Below are 22397 nucleotides of genomic sequence, written 5' to 3' on the forward strand. Positions count from 1 at the left end.
GGTGTCGAAAGTGTTCCACAGGGATGCTGGCCAATGTTGACTCCAATGCTTCCCATGGTTGTATCAAGTTGGCTGGATGTCGTTTGGGTAGTGGACCATTCTTGATACACAGGGGAAACTGTTGAGTTTGAAACATTCAGCAGCGTTGCAGTTCTTGACACACTAAAACCGGTACGCCTGTCATCTACTACCATACTCCGTTCAAAGGCACTTAAATCTTTCGTCTTTCCCATTCACCCTCTGAATGGCACATATACACAATACATGTCTCAAGGCTTAAAAATCCTTCTTTAACGGGTCTCCTCCCCTTCATCTACACTGATTGAAGTGGATTTAACAAGTGACATCAATAAGGGATCATAGCTTTCACCTGGATTCATCTGGTCAGTCTATGTCATGGAAAAAGCAGGTGTTCCTAATGTTTTGAACACTCAGTGTATATCCTACTACCAGTCATGTTGTATGTATAAAACCCCTTGAACCACTCCAGTAACCCTGCACATTAAATAAGGTACTGGTACTAACCTGTATGTACGTGTATTCTCGTGTTTCTTTAACTCTCATCTTGTGTGTCATTTTATTTTTATTATCTATATTATTATTATTATCACTGCCTTGTAGGGGAAGAGCTCTCAAGGTAATAATTTATCTGTATTGTTTTACACCTGTTGTATCCTGTCCAAGTGGCGAATAAACTTTGAAACTTGAAACTATGTCTTAGTGCTCCCAACTGTGTCCGTCTTCCACCTCTATGTTCTGTTTTCTGTTGGTAGGTTTGTTAGAAAAAGGCTAATTGTCATGCCTCGGAGGTGTGGTCACAACATTCATTTTGTTTTGTGAGACTAGTTCAACTCACATGGCTGGTACGTGTTATGTGTTGACGACACCCATCAGAATAATGTATGTATTACATCAGAGTCTCTAAGCAACAAGAATGGCATCCATCTGATCTGAATATTGGGTGTGATATATGCTGCAGGTTACAAGCATAACCTGTCTGTTTGTGTTTGGAAGATCTGCCATTGTTTGGTTTTGTCTTGAATAAAACAGAGCGAATGTTGAAGGATATGGTATAATGACATTGTGGAGTCGTCGTCTTTGTTCTCTATGACAATGAATGTGTGTCTTTTCACCACAAAAACTCAGTAGGGAGCTTTGTGTCTGGGTCTGAATCCATAGGTCTCTAAAGGTCTTGGTCAAGTAGTGCACTAAAGGAATAGTGTACCATTTTAGGACAGAAACCTAATAATTTCTCATCTCTTTTGCCTCTGGTTCATTCCTCTTACTGTATAAATCATACCTGACTAACTGAAGCTTTAGGTTTGAAAAAGTAGAAATAGTCAAGTAGTTTAGTTTAACTGTTGTGTAGTTTTAGTTTTACACGAGAACCAGATTATGATTGATAATATGTATTTGGCAGAGCCCCCTTTCTAAATATCTAATGACTATTGGGGGGTGAAGGATTTCAGAAGTCAGACTAAGGAAGCTGAAGGTGGAATCCCTATGGGTGCAATAGGGGAAACCTCGTGAATGGATTAGTCCATTGCTATTGTGGAGGGCCTTAGTGTTGTTGTAGATTGCCCCTGTGGAGTTAGGCTACAGCGGTGTTGGGCCTCATGGTTTGGCCCCTGGGCTGTACTACCATGTGTTTTCTCCATCTCAGACCACATACACAGAACACACAGAGAAAAAACACCCTACCCATAAGGAGGGTTGTGTCCTAAATGGCACCCTATTGATTAGTGGCCTTATTTTGATTAGAGCCCTAACAAAGTAGTGCACTATATAGAAAATAAAGTTTGTAAAGGAAGCAACCCCTATTACCTATATAGTGAACTACTTTGATTAGAGCCCTAACAAAGTAGTGCACTATATAGAAAATAAAGTTTGTAAAGGAAGCAACCTAGGAGAGCAGTGCGTTCACTACTAGAAGCAAATGCTGCTAAGCACAACATGTTAGTGTATTGCCTTGCCATAGCGGGGAGGTTGCTGTTTTCATGACTTGCCTTAGAACATTCCCAAGATGTATTTTGAAACATTAGAAACCAATTAGATGGACAACAAATGCTGTAACAACAGTCTTTGGTATGACTCGGCCAAGGATCGAACTCCGAATCCCAGAGCAGATACTCTAACAATAAGGCCACTGAGTTGGTAGATGATATGTTACATCCAATATAATACGGGGGGAAATGTTTTAGGGAGGTAGGAATGTATAGATCCATTTGAAATGTAAAGTATACATAATGTTAGCAACAGCATAACATACACTCAACCCCCCCCCCCCAAAAAAAAACAACAACAAAAAAACACAATTGGTCCTCAAAATAAATAAGGACACTGTAGTAAGTCATGCTAAAACAAAACACAAAGGTAAATAAATAACATTTAAACTATCGAATACAGGCAATTTACTGCAGAGTAGAGGGAAATTGCAGGCTCTTCATAATTGAAGAAAAGGTTCCACATTTGGTAGAATTTCCTATATAGTACATTGTTATTATCAATTACTCATCGTGTACAGTCATGGTTTCACGCCCTGATTAAGACACATCCTTTTAGTTTATATCAGGGGACAAACTATATGACTTCATACTAACGTCATGGAATACTAGCGTGTACTAGCGTGCAAAACCTCACGCCACTCTCCCATGTGATATACTTTTTTTGGGTATATGTACTGACGTGCATGTGTAACTGATAAAAGCACACACCACATGTTACTTTATGTAAAATCGCAAAGTATTTTATCTGTAGTGTCGTTTTCGTTATGTATCGGACCCCAGTAAGACTAACTGTCGCCAATGGAAATCTTAACAACATCATATCAAAACCATTTTTCGACATGATATTTGTATTGACAGCTATGTGGCTGTAATTACGATACCAATCATTATAAAAGCGTTACACCGGTTTTTCCAACCCCGGCCCTCGAGTACCCCGAAACAGTACACAGTTCGTGGTAGCCATTGACAAACACACCTCATTCAACTCATTGAGGGCTTGATGATTAGTTGACAAGTTGAACCAGTTGTGTTTGAACCAGTTGTCCAGGGTTAGAATACAAAAGTATACTGTTGGGTGTATTTGACGACCAAGAAACACTGTATTGCGCAATGCTCTTGGGTAATTCCCAAACACCGGCCATTGCAAAGTGTTCCCAATTTTGTAACAATTTTTTTTTTTTTACATGTGTTCAAATTTTTCCAATAGGTTATGGCGTTAGAGTCAGAGTCGTGACATGAATGTCACTATAAACACGTCATAGGGGTGGCAACCCGAGTTGATGTTATTCTTAAACTCTAATTCTGCTCTCGCACATCGATTACTCGCTCATTATGCAGGTCCTCTAAACACCTGCTGTGCTGTTGGACTCAAACAAGCTGCATATTTCAACGGGAGTTTAAAAACCACTTGAACCAGGTCAGTAATTTGTATATCTGTCAGAGCTGTATTAGCTCTGGTGTGACCGGAGAGTGAGAGAGCCAGAAACACTTTTTTCCCCCCTTAAAATCGTTTTTGACAGGTTTGTATTTGTATGGAGCACAATACCACTGAGGAGTTTACAACGTCTACATTTTAGTCATTTAGGAGACGAGAGCGATTTACAGTTAGCGTAACACATTGGAAAGTCTCTCACCCTATCACAATATTGTACAAATTAGTTGCCGTATGTGCGGATGCTGGGGCATGTTGGAGGGAGAGTTTTTGGGAAGGGGATTTGTGCGGCGGGTCACTCCTGGAGTGCGTTGTCTGTGTTCATCCAAACAAAATACAACTAGATTATTATTTATAAATCAGTGTCCTAGACTGTTTACGCTAGTCAACAAACTACGTGCGAGTTTCGGTGGCCTTACAGGTTCGTTACAATAGTTAGGTGGGACAACCACTTATCTCAGTCATTATGTGTGTATGTGTGTCAGAGCTTGGGGGGTAAAAAGTCAAGCGTAGTTCACAGCAACATTTACGAAAGGAGCGCTCATGTGGCACATGGTGGTTCTACCTTCCACCAGCCAAGTTCTGCCAACACCGGTTATACTCTCCCTTTCTGGGCAAGAACCTCATGACACTTCAAATTAACTTATATTTTTGAGTTGCGAACACATGTAAATTCAACATGAATTGCTCTAACCCGTGACATTATGTTGACCTGTGGTTTAATTCTGGTTAAAGTGAAAATAAACGGTGTACATTGACGGTTAACGCCAGTCTGATGAGAATAACGTATATTTTTAACCAGTGGGATAACTGTTTACTACCGCTACAACTTTTTCTTCACTACATTCCTGAAGAAAAATAATGTACTTTCTTCTCCCTACATTTTCCCTGACAACCAAAAGTACTCCTTACATTTTGAATGCTTTGCAGGACAGGAAAATGGTCAAATTCTCACATCCCTGGTCTTCCCTACTGCCTCTGATCTGGCAGACTCACTAAACACATATGCTTTGTTTGTAAATGATGTTGGAGTGTGGCCCTGGCTGAAAAACAACAAAATGGTGAAGTCTGGTTTACATAATATAAGGAATTTTAAATTATCTATACTTTTGGCACTTAATTTTAAGTATCAAAAGTAAATGTTAATATACTTAAGTAAATGTAAAACCAAATACTTTAACTCAAGTAATATTTTACTGGGGGATTTTCACTTTTACTTGAGTCATTTTCTATTAAGGTATCTTTACTTTTATTCAAGTATGACCTTTGGGTACTTTTTCCACCACTGGGGAAAAAAAGCCTAGATAGCTTGTTGGAAGTCTGCCATATTTTTAGGTCTAAAAGCTTTAACTTTGGGAAATGCTTGCTATTCCTCAAACTGACACAATTAGAATTGCTATCAAGCAGAAAGCACTGGAATTTTGACTCAATGTAAAAAATTACCTGATCAGTCTTGTAAATGGCTGTGTAATAGAATCTTATAAATCTGATTGTAATTTCTTTGAGGTGAGGAAACTCACTACATAGTGTGTAATAGCTTTCTATTTTGATGGGGTTATTTTTCTAGCTAGAATGTCCTATACAGTACAGATGTGCGGTCAAACAAGTAATACAAATGCGATTCAAGAACTCAACTCTGCAGAAGTTTGAGAGCTGAACAGGAAGCAGGAAAGGAATAAGCAATCTCTCGGAACACAACTTATCTGTGGCGCCATCCTGTAAAGTTGATGACTTGTATAAAAACCTGAGATTAGACAAGAACCTGTAATTCCTCAACCGTCATACTTTTCCTCCCTCTCTCTCCTGCTCGCTCGCTCTCCCTTATTTCTTTATTTTCTTTACTTGCAACCCCCCCTCTCCCTCCCTTCCTTCCCCTGTTGTACCGTGCACCCTGTTCAGTCTGTCATCTACAGTACTTGGCCTTATGTCTCCAAGGGCTCCCTGAGTTTAATACACCGCCTCTTACATTAGTGTGCATTAACCCCACCACACACACACACACACACACTTTCATACACACACCACACACTTTCTCTCTCACTCAAACACACACACACCTGTCAAATTGCCTTCCCAAAATGACAACCTACCACATGTTCCAAATACACATCTAATGGAAGTTCAAATGAGAAGTCACACATTTTAGATGTTGAATTATACCTATATGTTTTACAAAGACTCCGAGTAGCAGTAGCACGACAGGCCTACTGTTTACACCTTACAGGTGATGTGGATATGTGCCACGGCCAACAGTTCAGATGTGATTATGAGAGGGTGATGTTTTTCTCAGATGAACCCGTCCACAGAACGATTACGATCCCTCCCACACAGCCTCAGACATTCCTCCATTCCATTATCTTCTTCATCTCTCCCAGACACCCTTCACAACCCCTGCTCCTCTGTCTCCCTGCAGGGCAGACCCATGGTTTCCTGGTAGATTCCTAGTTTTAAAAATAAAATAATTTAAACACCCCCCAGCCTCTGGTCTGTGTCCCTTTGTATTGGAGATCTGCACTAAATTGACATGACACAGATTTGTAATGATCAAAAATGGGAAGTTAGTATGTTTTTCTGCTATCCCCTTATTTGATCAACTCTGCCTAAATTTTGACGAGAGATTTCTGTGTGGAATGTGGCTATATACTTGCCTTGGCTGAATGTGAACAAGTCTGTGACATGTTAACAGTAAACCCAGCCTGCTGCATAGTGGAGCTCTGTCCTTTTATGTGGAAGTAGATCCCAGGAGGTCTTCCTGCTTCTCTGTTTTTTAGTACAAAGCTAGAGTTGGTTCTGGGAATACTTCAAGTTGAATGCTGTTGAAGGGCCTTTTTTTGTTTTTGCACATATGATCGTTAATTTACCCAGCAGTGTGTATTTGTTTTAAATGTCTTGTTTGCCTTCTAGGTGGATGATTGACTGTACCTGCAGTGAATGCTAGACGCCCCTGTCACTGATCTCACGCTGTCAACAGCAGAAGAGCAGATAGATGTAGTTATCTGGCCATTGTTAAATTTACAGGACCATCCTGGATTGTGTACAACAGTGGAATTACCATACTATTGGTCAGCAGACGAATAATGGACATGTACAAGGATTCCTCATCTATGGACTTCAATGGAGTGATTTTAGTCTGACCAAAACATTTTCTATAGAAGGCCAAGGCTTTCCCTACAAAATATAAGGAGCTAGTATTCTGGTCACATTTTTACTGAGATGTTGTTTTCCAACGGCTTGAAGTGGAGCCTGTAATTGTGATGAAGACCCAGCCTGTTTCTGTTCATCAGAGGAACCCAGTGTTCATCCTGTTATAGCCAAGAAATCTTCAGGGGAGGAATTATTCTCAGACATCCCTTGGAAATCTGAATTTTCAATAAGGGGCTTCTCTGTTTTTCCCTTCCCTCTGCTTTCCTAAAAATTTCATTTTTGTCTACCACTACACAATGTATCTATCGATGCAGAAGAACTTCAGGGCATTTACTGTGTTAGCCTTTATTGTAACTTTCACCATGTTCCTCTTCGGTTTCACGTTGAGAGATCCCTCTCTGTACTTCTTCAAATATGCCACAAGCAAGTCGGACAGCTTCTTCTCTAATGGCCAGTGTGGCTGTCGACAGTGTATGACAGAGCTGGAGGACGACCCCTGGTTCACTGAGCGGTTCAACCTGTCTGTCCACCCTCTGCTGTCTAAGAGGAACAGCCTGCTGACTAACGACACATACCGCTGGTGGCAGGTGAGATGTTACTGTTGCAAGGGTTAGGATTGAGCTTGTACTAGGGTTAGGGTTGAACTGGGTTGTGGACTTGAAGTTAGGGTTGAACTGGGTTGTGGACTTGAAGTTAGGGTTGAACTGGGTTGTGGACATGAATCAAGGGTTAGGTTTAGGGTTGAGGCAAGGGTTAGTTGAACCGGGATGTGGACATAAAGCAAGGGTTAGAGTTTGGGTTAGTCTACCCTCTGACCTGTAGGGACAGTCTGCTGACTGACATGTACATGTGATGGCAGATGAGCTGTTCTGAGACTTACAGGTGAGTAATCAGAGGTGAGTTTGGTTCAGTCACATCAGGCAACCCATCCTAATGATAATCAGGACATGGAAGAAAACAATGTGTCCATGACTACGTTATTAATGATATGCACGTACCAACGCAATTAACTTTGTTTTCTTAACAATGCCATCTGCTAGTCAGCTATGCTTTATTATGAGGTGGCTAAAATTGCACCAGAAAGAACTGAATGAATACCATTCAACACTGCTAGAAATGTCTAAATTCAATAAACAGAGGGAAAAAAACTTCCACTCCCTTTTGCTCAGTCTTTTAGAGACATTCTATTTTTGAACCTAATCTGTCACCATATTGATAGTTATAGGTTAGTTGAAATTAATTTGCTTAGGCATTAAATATGTGAACTTTTTTATTGTTGCATTGCCCCAGATTCAAACCTATGATCTTCTGCTGTCTATCCATTGAATGAATCCACTGCTCCACAAAAGCTGGTCATTTTAGTCTATTCAAACAGACTCTATTTCAAAGGAAACAAGCACTCATTAAGATCCAATTAGTGGGCATGGCCAACACAACTGAACATACTTTAAGGGATACCTCGGGATTTCGGCAATGAAGCCCTTTTACCTACTTCCCCAGAGTCAGATGAAGCAGTGGATACCGTTTGTATGTGTCTGCGTCCTGTAGCCAAGCAGTTAAAGAGTGTTGGGCCAGGGGCTTTGCGAGTAGCGCAGTGGTCTAGGGCACTGCATCACAGTGCTAGCTGTGCCACCAGAGACTCTGGGTTCGTGCCCAGGCTCTGTCGCAGCCGGCCGTGACCGGGAGGTCCGAGGGGCGATGCACAATTGGCCTAGCGACCTCCGGGTTTGGGAGGGTTTGGCCGGTAGGGATATCCTTGTCTCATTGCGCACCAGCGACTCCTGTGGCCGGGAGCAGTGCACACCAACCAGGTCGCCAGGTGCACGGTGTTTCCTCCAACACATTGGTGTGGCTGGCTTCCGGGATGGATGCATGCTGTGTTAAGAAGCAGTGCGGCTTGGTTGGGTTGTGTTTCGGAGGACGCATGGCTTTCAACCTTCGTCTCTACCGAGCCCATACGGGAGTTGTAGCGATGAGACAAGATAGTAACTACTAACAATTTCTCCCCACGAACTTGGGGAGCATCGGCTTCTACAGAGGTAGTTTTGGCTCAATGACTGGAAGTCTATCTGCTAGCAGATTTCCGGTCGTTGCGCTAGTTATTGCGCTATTGTGCTAGTTAGCAACTTCCTTCAAAATGCACGCAGATGTAAAAATGGTATCCATGAGTTCATCTGACTCTGGGGAAGTAGATACAGGGCCTCATTACCAAAATCACAAAGTATCCCTTTAATAGGATTATTTTTTGATGCTGAGAGTAGAATGTATATGTTTATGTTTTTTTATTCTTAGAACATTGTTTGAACTAATGTTTTGTGGTTTTTATTGAGTTTTCTTGAACATGACCTTAAATAGAATGATGAGGAAATCTGCAGAAAACATTATGCTGAAATCCTGGAATTCCCACAGAAAAACGCTGTTTCTTAACGTTTTCGGATCTTTCTGAGAACATGAGTTTAAATAGAACCATGAGGAAACGTTATGGGAAGGTGGTATGCAAAATAACCATAGGACAACCATGCTCTCACCAAGCAACATATGGTTCTCAGAACATTGTGGTAGCTGGGCTGTCAATGCTGTGTGTCTACCTCTTCTGTCTCTGCTGTCCAGAGTGGTTGAAGATACAGCTAAAGGATTGACGGTTTCCGTCTCTCTCCAGCACTTGCAGGATCATAAGGACCCGGCCGACTTCAGCGAGGTGGTGGAGAAGTTGTTCCAGGTCATCCCTGATAATGATAACCTCTACAAGGACGCGGGGCCTGAGCGCTGTAGGACCTGTGCTGTGGTGGGGAATTCTGGGAACCTCAAGGGCTCCCGCTACGGACCCCTCATCGACTCCAGTGATGTCATCATCAGGTGACTGAGAAAGCTTGTTTTTTGTTTGAGAAGGGGTCAGCAGGGGTCAGCTAATGAAATGAAACTTTCCTTTAAAACCTTTTATTGCAGTGGGCTAAATTAGGGCCACAGTGATTTTTGGTAGTCTTAAATAAATCTATTTTGAAACAAAAGTATATACCTCACACACATCGTTATGAACTTATAAAAGACACCATCTTATAAAAGATGTAGTTTAAATTTGAAATTGAGTTTGCATACAAATATTACACGTTATATACATCACAGAAGACTGAAATATAACAAAACTGTTTGCCATAGAAACACCAGATTTTCTGAAATCTTTATTAATTAACATTCCACCCATGAGGACAAAGAGTGCGCTTTTGGTCATTGACTACAGGAAAGGCTACCTGCAGGTGGCAGTTAATAGCCCTTGATTTTAAACGTGGTGAGACTAGACACACTCCAGCACATAGGTGGGGGTATGAACCTTTTCAGTTTATTTACCAACTTCCCATCATTCCCTCCACGATTTCGCTGGGATTTTGTTTGATATTTGCAGTAAAAAAATGCTTGATTTTGCAGAGGCAATTCTGCAATTTTGCATAGCAATGTGCAACTATTTTGGCAAACTTGTTGCGGAAAGGCGCTGATGAGGGGAAAAAGTTTGTTTACGTGTGGCTTGATGGAACCACATGCGATAAATGTGCAATGATTGGTCAATTATGAGCTCTCTTTGTATTTCAGTGATGGGTCAGTTTTATGCGATGACTGTTTTTTTGCTGAAATAGTGCAGTGAATGGTAAAATTAGCAAAGAATTGTTGATTTTGCTAAACATTTTGATATCACGGAATCCTGGAGGGACTGGCCAATACATTCAAATAAGATTGGGTTTGTTTGAGCAGTGAGGTTCCTTTACCCCCATATCAAACCAAACATAACATGTATAGGCTACAATTAATTGGTCTCATCACTTTCATTTGTACCCCATGTAGAATTGCGGCAAAGTTGGTTCCTGTTTGTCACTTTTGGTCAAGTCCGTGTGGGTTAAGCAAAAGAACCCTAATAATTGGTTGCATCCCACAATTCAGGTAATGGCTGCATGGTGCAGTTGGTGAGAAGTGACTTGAAAGCAACTTATTTATTAACTGCATGACCTTTGATCACATGGTTTTTGTAAAGTTCATGCAGTCAACATGTAAGTCCAGCTTTAGATTTCATTTCTGCACGGTTTTTCAATGAGGAACCAGACCAACTTTCAATGTGTAAATGAGGAGGAAAGTCCTTGGCTGAAATGGATTATACTGCTCATCCCACACTCACTTAACACACAAACACACAGAGAGGGAGAGAGATCCTCTCTGCAGAACTAACTAGATTAATTGAACAGGCAGAATCACAGCTTTCCCCTCAATGCACTCACTGTTACTGGGACACATATGAACTGTATGATCATGTGGATCATGTGGATCATGTGAATGCCACAGACTGCCACATGATTCATCACCATGTTCACATTCCAAATGAACTACATTTAATTTAGATACAAATTCAATTTTTTTTAACCTCCAGGCATCCCACCCTCAAAACAGCTATGTTGATTAGTATGTGGAAGTAGATTCATTTATATGTTATATTGCAGAAGATACTACCTTAACCGTAACCCTGCATAATGAACATGGCTCCTACCTCTGGCTTTGAGGAGGATGTTGGGAGCTGGCCTGCGCATTACATCATGTACCCAGAGAGCACCATAGATCTGGACAACACCCACCAGTGTTCTGCTCCATATGTTATATTTCAGAATATACTACCTTAACCGTAACCCTGCTCCTGCAGAATGAACATGGCTCCTACCTCTGGCTTTGAGGAGGATGTTGGGAGCCGGACTACGCATCACGTCATGTACCCAGAGAGCGCCATAGATCTGGACAACACTACCATTCTTCTGCTCATCCCCTTCAAGACTCTGGACCTGCAGTGGATCACCAGTGCCTTGACCACCGGCTCCATCAAAGAGTGAGTGAACAATAAATATGCTCTACACGTTCACATAAAGTATGTAAGTGCACCTTATCAAACCTTCAATAGAAACTGTAGTTGACGCCTGTGGAATTGTCTGCAAAGATGAAAGTATAAACAACGTTCTCATCACTGAGGTCCGGAATCATTTATCCTTCACGCTGTGTAAACTTTCTGTTGTGACATGACTATCATTAATCTGATGACTGTTATTTATTTTATCAACTGTTTTTAATTGTTACTCGACTAAATTAATCATGTCACAATTAATTCATTAGGAATATGGAATATGGGGCACCATGCGAAAAGTTGTTTAACGAATTAAACTCTAAACAGTCAATTATCAATCATTACCTAATAGCAGTCTCATTCTGAACATCACATACTCTTTGCTATCTGCAACAACCCAAACTTTATTGATGAATCAGCAATACACAAATTGGCTTAATTATTTATTTTCTAACTAACTAAATAATTAAACAGAATACATACATACACACGGCATACCACCCTGCATACCACTGCTGGCTTGCTTCTGAAGCTAAGCAGGGTTGGTCCTGGTCAGTCCCTGGATGGGAGACCAGATGCTGCTGGACTTGGTGTTAGAGGGCCAATAGGAGGCACTCTGGTCTAAAAAATATCCCAATGCCGCAGGGCAGTGCCCTGTGAAGGGCCCTGTGCAGGATGGGACGTTAAATGGGTGTCCTGACTTTCTGAGGTCATTAAAGATCCCATGGCACTTATCGTAAGAGTAGGGGTGTCAACCCCGGTGTCCTGGCTAAATTCCCAATCTGGCCCTCAAACCATCAGGGTCACCTAATAATCCCCAGTTTACAATTGTCTCATTCATCCCCCTCCTCTCCCCTGTAACTATTCCCCAGGTCGTTGCTGTAAATGAGAACGGATAAATAAAAAAATAGATTATTGATAATACAATGAAAACAGGTCCCTAGTGGACGAACAAAAGCATCACTGCTTGGTTAAAAAAGGAGGGGTCAATAGAAAGGGAAAGGGAGAGACATAAATTCAACTTATCATTGTTATGTTTGGAACCTACGCTCTAAGGAATAGAAATACTTTACACATGAACCACCGCTCATTCTGATAGGAAATGCATTATATAAATGTATATATTTACGCGTAGATGTCTTTCTTCAGTCGATCCGTCTATGGAGAGTGGATCGATGTAAGTCTCTGGTTGTCTACCAGAGGTCACAATGTCCTTAGTTGTAGAGCTGCTCTGGTAGTAAAGTGTTTGTTAGAATAGATATTTCAGATGTACCAACAGTTGTCTGAGAGGGATTCTTCCTTCCCACCTCGTGTCTTTTAGTCAAAGTTCTAGGACCACTTTTCCATGCACAGCTGCAGACTGTGAATGTTCTGGTCTAGTCTTTATCATCTTCACTCTTGTTGAGGTTGAGAGCTTCAGTTTCTAACCATTTCTACGTGTAGACCACGGTCTCACGTCTTTTGGTTTTGTAGTGGTCTCAATGATTGAATATTCAGGGTTCAGCTCCCGTACCTTACACGCCAGTATTAACCCGACAATGTACTGGTCCTACCATTTTCAACCGTGTCGCCACCGCTCCACTCTTTCTGGTGTTGTAGTTTTAACCATTGGTCTAATGTAAATTTCGCTACCAAGGCTTTTATCCTCTGGTAAAAAGGGGACATTCCATCGCGCCAACACAATGTTTGTGCTCACTTGGGCATGGTTACTGACTGGGCACAAGTTTATATGAAAAACGATCTAATTTAGAAGGTCAAAATCACATTGCTATCGTCACAAAAGTATTCTCATTTTTAATATATTTTATACAATATTTAGATTTAGAAGTTTATACAGAATACCTACACTTTCAGAGTGACAGTTACTTTGTTATACCATCCTTAATGACATCACAAAATAACAAACAATATGATATAATTATTCTTTAGATCCCCATCGACCATTCTTAGCATTTGGATGTCAGGAATAATGTTCTCCTTTTATTGACGTAAACATTTTGGCGGAAAAGAGACTGGAACAAAGAGGTTTCAGTCTTCCCATACTAGAGAACCAGAGGGAGAGTTTCTGCAAACTATTTAGTTCTGGCTTTTAAGTCTTAAAACCCCCACTCCTCTCCTGTGTCTTTACTGGCACCTTGAGTATCTGGCATTTGGGGTAAATGCCAGATGGGTTGGTCCATTTTTAGCCAATTTGGCCTGTCTAACTTGGATTTTCTGCGCAACATGATTACGATCTTGCTAATAATGGGGGCCTCAAGGAAGAACTAAGCCAGTGTGGGGGCCTCAAGGGGAAAGAATGGGCAGGTGTGTTAGAAAAGCCAGGGCTAATTTCTGGTCCCAGAGCAGTCCTGAGTATCTGGGTAGCTTAATAATGTTAAGGGTAAGGCCTCCTGAGTGGCGCAGCGGTCTAAGGCACTGCAGTGCTTGAGGCATCACTACAGATTCGGGTTCAATCGCGGGCTGTGTTGCAGCCGGCCACGACCGGGAAACACATGAGGCGACACACAATTGGCCCAGCTTTGTTAGGGGATGGTTTGGCTGGCCATAATGTCCTTGTCCCATCACGCTCTAGCGGCTCCTATGGCGGGCCAGGTGCATGCACGCTGACACGGTCGCCAGTTGTATGGTGTTTCCTCTGACACATTGGTGTGGCTGGATACCGGGTTAAGTGGGCAGTGTGACTTGGCAGGGTCGTGTTTCGGAGGACGCATGGCTCTCGATCTTCGCCTCTCTCGAGTCCGTATGGGAGTTGCAGCGCCGGGACAAGACTGTAACTACCAATTTGGATATCACGGAATTGGGATACATACATACATATACATACATACATACATACATACATACATACATACATACATACATACATACATACATACAGTTGAAGTCGGGAGTTTAGATACACTTAGGTCGGAGTCATTAAAACACATTTTTCAACCACTCCACAAATTTCTTGTTAACAAACTATAGTTTTGGCAAGTCGGTTAGGATATCTACTTTGTGCATGACAAGTAATTTTTCCAACAATTGTTTACAGACAGATTATTTCACTCATAATTCACTGTATCACAATTCTAGTGGGTCAGAAGTTGATGTACACTAAGTTGACTGTGCCTTTAACAGCTTGGAAAATTCCAGAAAATGTCATGGCTTTAGAAGCTTCTGATACACTAATTGACATCATTTGAGTCAATTGGAGGAGTATCTGGGGATGTATTTCAAGGCCTACCTTCAATAAATGCCTGAAGGTACCACATTCATCTGTACAAACAATAGTACGCAGGTATAAACACCATGGGACCACGCAGCCATCATACTGCTCAGGAAGGAGACGCGTTCTGTCTCATAGAGATGAACGTACTTTGGTGCGAAACGTGCAAATCAATCCCAGAACAACAGCAAATGACCTTGTGAAGATGCTGGAGGAAAAGGGTACAAAAATATCTATATCCACAGTAAAACGGATCCATAACCTGAAAGGCCGCTCAGAATAGAAGCCCCTGCTCCAAAACCGCCATAAAGGCATACTACGGTTTGCAACTGCACATGGGAACAAAGATTGTACTTTTTGGAGAAATGTCCTCTGGTCTGATGAAACAAAAATAGAACTGCTTGGCCATAATGACCATCGTTATGTTTGGAGGAAAAAGGGGGAGGCTTGCAAGTCCCAACCGGGAAGCACGGGGGTGGCAGCATCATGCTGTGGGGGTGCTTTGCTGCAGGAGGGACTGGTGAACTTCACAAAATCGATGGCATCATGAGAAGGAAAATGATGTGGATATATTGAAGCAACATCTCAAGACATCAGTCAGGAAGTTAACTTCTTGACGCTACCCATCCCTTAAGTGGGATAATTGTCATCAGCAACCGCTGAATAGCATAGCGCCCCAGTCAAATAATTTTATAAAAATATTAATATTCATGAAATCTCAAGTGCAATATTGCAAAACACAGTTTAGCCTTTTGTTAATCCACCTGTCATTTCAGATTTTTTAATCATGCTTTACAGCGAAAGCAATCCAAGCGTTTGTGTGTTTATCGATCGCTTGACAAAACATTAAGTACACTTAGCATCAGGTAGCTTGGTCACGAAAATCAGAAAAGCAATCAAATTAATAGTTTACCTTTGATGATCTCGGATGTTTTCACGCATGAGACTCCCAGTTACACAACAAATGTTCCTTTTGTTCCATAAAGATTATTTTTATATCCAAAATACCTCCGTTTGTTTGGCGCATTATGTTCAGAAATCCACAGGAAAGAACGGTCACGACAACGCAGACAAATTCCAATAATATCCGTAATGTCCACAAACATGTCAAACGTTTTTTATAATCAATCCTCAGGTTGTTTTTAAAATATATAATCGATAATATTTCAACCGCAACGGTCTTGTTCAGTAGGAGAGGGAAAGGAAATGGCTGTCCTGAGAAATAGGCCATTTACTTTGGGAATGTTGTTTTTCCAAACATAAAAATAGTGCCCCCGAGCTTCGAGGTTAAAGCTTGGTCGCAAATGGGTCTTCCAAATGGACAATGACCCCAAGCATACATCCAAAGTTGTGGCAAAATGGCTTAAGGACAATAAAGTCAAAGTATTGGCATGGCCATCACAAAACCCTGATCTCAATCCTATTGAAAATTTGTGGTCAGAACTGAAAAAGCGTGTGCGAGCAAGGAGGCCTACATCTGTGTTTGAGCATTTCTCCTTTGCCAAGATAATCCATCCAGCTGACAGTTGTGACATATCAAAAAGCTGATTGTAAATGACATGATCATTACACAGGTGAACCTTGTGCTGGGAACAATTAAAGGCCATTCTAAAATGTGCAGTTTTGTCACACAACGCCATAGATGTTTTGAAGAAGTGTGCAATTGGCATGCTGATTACAGGTATTTCCATCAGAGCTGTTGCCAGAATTAGTTCATTTCTCTACCATAAGCCGTCTCAATGTCATTTTAGAGAATTTGACAGTACGTCCAACCGGCCTCTCGACCACGTGTATGGTGTTGTGTGGGTGAGCGCTATGCTGATGTCAACGTGAACAGATTGCCCCATGGTGGCCGTGGGATTATGGTATGGGCAGGCATACGCTATGGACAACGAACACAATTTCATTTTATCGATGGCAATTTGAATGCACAGATACCGTGATGCGAGCCTGAGGCCCATTGTCATTCCATTCATCTGCCGCCATCACCTCATGTTTCAGCATGATAATGCATGTCCTATGTCGCAAGGATCTGTACAATATTCCTGGAAGCTGAACATGTTCCATTTCTTCCATGGCCTGCATACTCACCAGACATGTCACCCATTGAGCATGTTTGAAATGCTCTGTATTGACGTGCCAATATCCAGCAACTTCCCACAGCCATTGAAGAGGAGTGGAACAACATTCCACAGGCCACAATCAACAGCCTGATCAACTCACGCTGCATGAGGCAAATGCTCACACTGGTTTTCTGATCTATGCCCCTACCTTTTTTCTTTCTTTTTGTCACCAACATGCATATCTGTATTCCCAGTCATGTGAAATTGATAGATTAGGGCTTAATGAATTTATTCAATTGACTTTGAAGTTGTTGCGTTTTTATATTTTTTGTTCAATATATTACATTTTAGATAATTGGATCTACACTGTGCAGCTTTTATTTTCATACAGCCTAGCCTACCTGTGGTGCAAATCAAATCATTTCCAAATCAACATTGGTTATATGACCTCACACCCAGCACATTTTAAGAGTGTGGTTTTAAATCATGTTAGTGTGTAACCTTATGCATGACCCTTGACCTTGATGGGAAACAAGCCTCTGCTATTTGCATCTGTGTCACGACTTCTGCCGAAGTCGTTGCCTCTCCTTGTTCGGGCGGTGCTCGGCGTTCGACGTCACCGGTCTCCGAGCCATCATTGATCCATTTTTCATTTTCCATTGGTTTTGTCTTGTCTTCCCACACACCTGTTTTCAATCCCATTCATTACCTGTTGTGTATTTAACCCTCTGTTTCCCCTCATGTTTTGTCAGAGATTGTTTTATTGTCAGTGTAGTTTTATGTTGTACAGGTGCGCGTCGGGTCCTCGTACCCATGTTTGTTTATGTATGTACCTTTTAGTGTTATGGAGCATGTTACGTGGACTTTATTAAAAGACTCCATTTTACACTCCGTTTGACTCTCCTGCGCCTGACTTCCCTGCCACCTATACACTTATGCCTGACAATCTGGATCTGGTCATCTTCATCGTTAGGACTGTCACTGTGATCATCTATAAAAACATAAATAATGTGACCATGTGTTTGCAAACTGTTACTTGGTTTAACTGTTTGTTGGTACAGTAACCAAAACAGTATCAGTGTCACAAATTCACTATGAAATGTAACATTTTCTAACCTGAAATTGGGTTTCTTTTCCAGACATGACAACCTTTTACTGAACATATTACTGGTATAGGCTACTAGTTTGTCATGAGGAAATCATATTCAGTTGTCTGTTAGCCAATGCCGATAGATGGGCCACCACAAAGTAAACAAAGTTGGCGGCGCCTCTGTTTCTGTCAGAAATAAGGTTAACTTTATCGAAGATGGTGGTTTATACTGACAGGACCAAAGATACTTTGGTCTCCCCTTTTACACTTCATTACCAAGAGTATGTGAACACCTGCTAGTCGAACATCTCATTGCTAAATCATGGGCTTTAATACGGAGTTGGTACATTGCTGCAGGGACTTGCTTCCATTCAGCCAAGAGCTTAAGTGAGGTTGGCGATTAGGCCTGGCTCGCAGTCGGCGTTTCAATTCATCCAAAAGGTGTTCAATGGGGTTGAGGTCAGCGCTCTGTTCAGGCCAGTCAAGTTCTTCCACACTGACCTCGACAAACCATTTCTGTATGGACCTCACTTTGTGCACGGGGGCATTGTCATACTGAAAGAGAAAGGGAGAAAGGTCTTCCCTAACTGTTGCCACAAAGTTGGAAGCACAGAATTGTCTCGACTGTCATTGTATGCTGTAATATTAAGATTTCCCTTCACTGGAACTAAGGGGCCCAAACCATGAAAAACCGCTCCAGACCATTATTCCTCCTCCACCACCAAACTTTACAGTTAGCACATTGCATTGGGGCAAGTAGTGTTGTCCTGGCATCAGGCAAACTTGGATTTGTCCGTCGAAATGCCATATGGTGATGAATGATTCATCACTCCAGAGAACGTTTCCACAGCTCCAGAGTCCAATGGCGGCGAGCTTTACACCACGCCAGCCGACGGTTGGCATTGCGCATAGTGCTTGTGTGGCTGCGCAACTTAGGCTTGTGTGGCTGCTCGGCCATAGAAACTAATTTCATGAAGCGCCCGACGAACAGTTCTTGTGCTGATGTTGCTTCCAGAGGCAGTTTGGAACTCTAATGAGTGTTGCAACCGAGGACGAACGATTTTTACTTACTTCAGCACTCCGTGGCCCCGTGTTGCGCTTGTGTGGCTAAACTGACTCTGTGGCATCCTATAACCGGGCCACGTTGAAAGCCAGTGGAGCTCTTCAATACGGCTATTCTACTGCCAATGTTTGTATATGGAGATTGCATGGCTGTGTTTTCAATTTTATACACCTGTCAGCAATTGATGTGACTGAAATAGCCAAATCCACTAATTGGAAAGGGTGTCCACCTACTTTTGTATATATAGTGTATGTATGATAATACTTTGATAGTATTTATATTATGCATTTTGCTTCCCGTAGCACATACGTTCCGGTCCGGTCCAGGATTAAGGCAAACAAGAACAGGGTGAGTGAACCTTTGGTTCTGTCTGTAATAGCGCCCTATAGTGGCGCATTACTTTTGACCAAAGCCCTATGTATGGGTCGATCTGCTTTAGTTTACCTTACCTGGAGACAAAAGAATGCAGATTTTGAAGAGTGATTGGTTGGTTGAAAAACATTCCAATGTAAAGATTTCAACTTCTCACAAGGTCAAAGTTTGTTTTTTGTTGTTGGTTTTTTTGCAGGTGTTGATATACAACCCAGCCTTCTTTAAATATGTCTATGACACATGGCTGGAGAATCATGGCCGGTATCCCTCCACTGGCTTCCTCAGCCTATTGTTTGCCATGCACATCTGCGATAAGGTGAGTCCCCCCACCATCACAAGCTTTACACTTCCATTTGGCTGTCTGACAAAGTTCTATACACCATGAGCGTGACTGAAAAGCATGAGCTGGGTTCGCCTTGAGTTTGTGCTGAGGTCTTCCAGTTTAAAGCCATAAAAAGTGTCCCAAATTGTTTTTATTTTTAATTACTGCCGATGGAATTGAAGTCACCGCCTGCGTTGTTGAAATGGTCGTACGCTGTGCAGCACTGCATTAGCTACCCACCACTTGGCTCAAGCAGCAACGCTGCTCTACAAATACATTTTGGGCTGGAAAGAGGGGCAGAACACTGAGTGTTATGCTAATTATCTCCATCTACACGGGAGGTGTGAATTGCAGGCAATTACCATGTCCTAGGCAGAAGCCATTAGCCCAAACAAAGAGAAACATGTTTCAAAGTTGATACATGTGCCTCCAGGTATAATTATATGTATATTTTAATGACATTTATTTCATATTATTTAATACATGATTTTCAAAAAGTGTGATCTATTTGAAGTAAAAATTGAAAATATACTTACATGAAACATTTAATTTTAAGACTTCAGGAAATAGGTTAACTGCTATGTTTAATAAAAATGCACCCATGCTTGCCTTGGTTGTCAACAGCCTTTTTATATATTCGTCTTTTGAATGTTGAAAAACAGGAATGTGTACAGTTTACCCAACTGATGCAGAGGTAGGGGCAATCGTCTTTGAACGAGACACACCAATGTCCTGTAGTTGGTACATAGTGCTCGACTGAGTCAATGTTAGAAGCGCAGACTTTCTAGTAACTGTATACTGACATCTAGAGTTAGTGCATTGCCCTTATCAATAGGCCTATGTTTTGTACATTTCAAGAAAAATAAAAAAAATCCATAAATAGATGAATTTGATTTTGTCGATCTAATATGTGCCAGAGTACCAGAACACCATAACACCATATAAATGCATCAATCAGTACAGCAACATTCCACCTCATCAGTTCTGTAGCACATGGTATTATCTGGGTCAAAGCACATATGTATATGACTATAAGTCATATGGTAGTCAGTAGCATCGTGCACCAAACAAGTTTGTGGGGGGGGGGGGGGGTGGCACACTGATGGCCAATTCCAGGGTGGAAGAGTATCTCTGCATAATGGTGTATTGTATCATTTAGGTGAGTGTGTACGGGTTCGGAGCGGACCGGTATGGGAACTGGCACCACTACTGGGAAATCAATCACCACGGAGGCGAATTCCGCAAAACCGGGGTGCATGATGCGGACCATGAGAACAACGTCACCCTGCTTCTGGCTGATAAACACAAAATTGATATTTTCAAAGGCTTCTGATATCTGGAGATGTCATTGGCCTGAGACCATCAAGCCTCATCAGCCTAAATCCTTGACTCAGGGATTACCCACTGGGGATAAACTGGTTGAAATAACATTGTTTCAACGTAATTTGTCACTGTATTGTGATGTGGAATGCATGTGTAAAATGTCTTGGATTTGCAAAAAGTCATCAATGTAAACAATTGTTTTGAGGGTGAAATTTCAACCAGGATTATGTCATGGTAACCTATTTTTTAAGACACAATTTATATAAAAAGTTACATTTGTACCTTTTTGTAACAATGTCAGATCTTTAATGTTATATCCACTATCAGACCCCCCCCCCCCACACACACACACAAAAAGTAAAGTGTTGGTTGTGAACCAACCCCCTGACAAGCTCTGACTTTGCTGATAGCTACTTCATTGTGGATAAATGTACTTACTGTAGGTTTAACAATGCAAAGGAAACGTAACCATACTGTATCAATCGGATACCATCAATGATGCTATTTAGGCCTATATAGCATTTGCGACCGTCATCAACAGCTATTGTTTGAATTCAACCCAGGATTCAACTAAAAATAGACAATACATATAGGCAAATGGTTTGAGTCTTTTGGTTAATTTAAAAGTTAATTATGTATGGGGGGGGGGGGGTTGCGCTAAGCTGACATATGGAATTGTTTTAGATGGTCATACTATGAATCGCTTAGCTATTTGATTTTGAATTTTAGAACTCCTTTAGGTATAAAAAATGTTTTGATAAATTATTGATTTTGGCCTTTACTACTAAAGCGCATTGAATAGCAAAAAGTAACAAAAAAATCATAAGAAACAAGGTTTTGAAGTGTCTGTCATAAACCCAGTATATATAAAAATGTATATATTTATTTTTGTGTGTGTGTGTGTATATATGTATATATATATATGTATTTGTAAAAAAAAGAGTGCACTTTCAAGATCACAGGTCTGTGGACCGCTTCACAATTTCTACAATAAACAGCATTGATCACTTGCATCATGTCATTTTAATGTCACGTATTCTCAACTGCAATCTGTCATTTGGTTGTGCTATTAGATGGAGCACAGTGATAACACATGAAGGTATTGTATAAATAACATATGACATTGTATTCCCATTTTAACTTTGTTAAAAAAATTAAAATGGTCTTAAATCCAGGGATACACATGTACAGTGCCTTCAGAAACCATTCACCCTTGACCACATTTTGTTACTGCAGCCTGAATTTAAAATGGATAACATTGAGATGTATCACTGATCTACACATAAAGCCACATGTCAAAGTGGAATTGTTATTAATTTTAACTCATTTATAAAAACGAAAAGCTGTTTCACTCCTTTATCGCATGCCTAAATAAGCTCAGGAGTAAATATGTGCTTAGCAAGTCCAGTAAGTTGCATGAACTCACTGTGCAATAATGGTGTTAACCCATTTCTGAATGACTCCTTTCTGTACCCCACACACAGTTATCTGTAAGTTCCCTCAG

At 41.2% G+C, this 22397-nt stretch overlaps 1 protein-coding gene and 1 long non-coding RNA gene across 2 annotated transcripts in view; both read left to right on the top strand.

The window, feature by feature from the left end:
• The window catches only part of LOC135549065 (uncharacterized), a 16807-nt gene extending 16094 nt beyond the window's left edge, over positions 1-713 (top strand). Inside the window, exon 3 of the long non-coding RNA XR_010456926.1 lies at positions 1-713. This exon is cut by the window's left edge and continues 1441 nt beyond it. This is a non-coding gene — a long non-coding RNA (uncharacterized LOC135549065).
• Positions 714-3187: 2474 nt separating this feature from the next.
• LOC135549831 (CMP-N-acetylneuraminate-beta-galactosamide-alpha-2,3-sialyltransferase 1-like) lies at positions 3188-21906 on the top strand. The gene is made up of 7 exons (XM_064980162.1): positions 3188-3423; positions 6343-7169; positions 9242-9438; positions 11261-11440; positions 19179-19224; positions 19445-19564; positions 20730-21906. Exons 2-7 carry the CDS (start codon positions 6879-6881, stop codon positions 20901-20903), a joined length of 1008 nt encoding a protein of 335 aa, XP_064836234.1. The 5' UTR covers positions 3188-3423; positions 6343-6878; the 3' UTR covers positions 20904-21906.
• The last annotated feature ends 491 nt before the right edge of the window (positions 21907-22397 follow it).

This window comes from Oncorhynchus masou, chromosome 12 (genome assembly GCF_036934945.1).
Source record: "Oncorhynchus masou masou isolate Uvic2021 chromosome 12, UVic_Omas_1.1, whole genome shotgun sequence".
Lineage (NCBI taxonomy): Eukaryota > Metazoa > Chordata > Actinopteri > Salmoniformes > Salmonidae > Oncorhynchus > Oncorhynchus masou.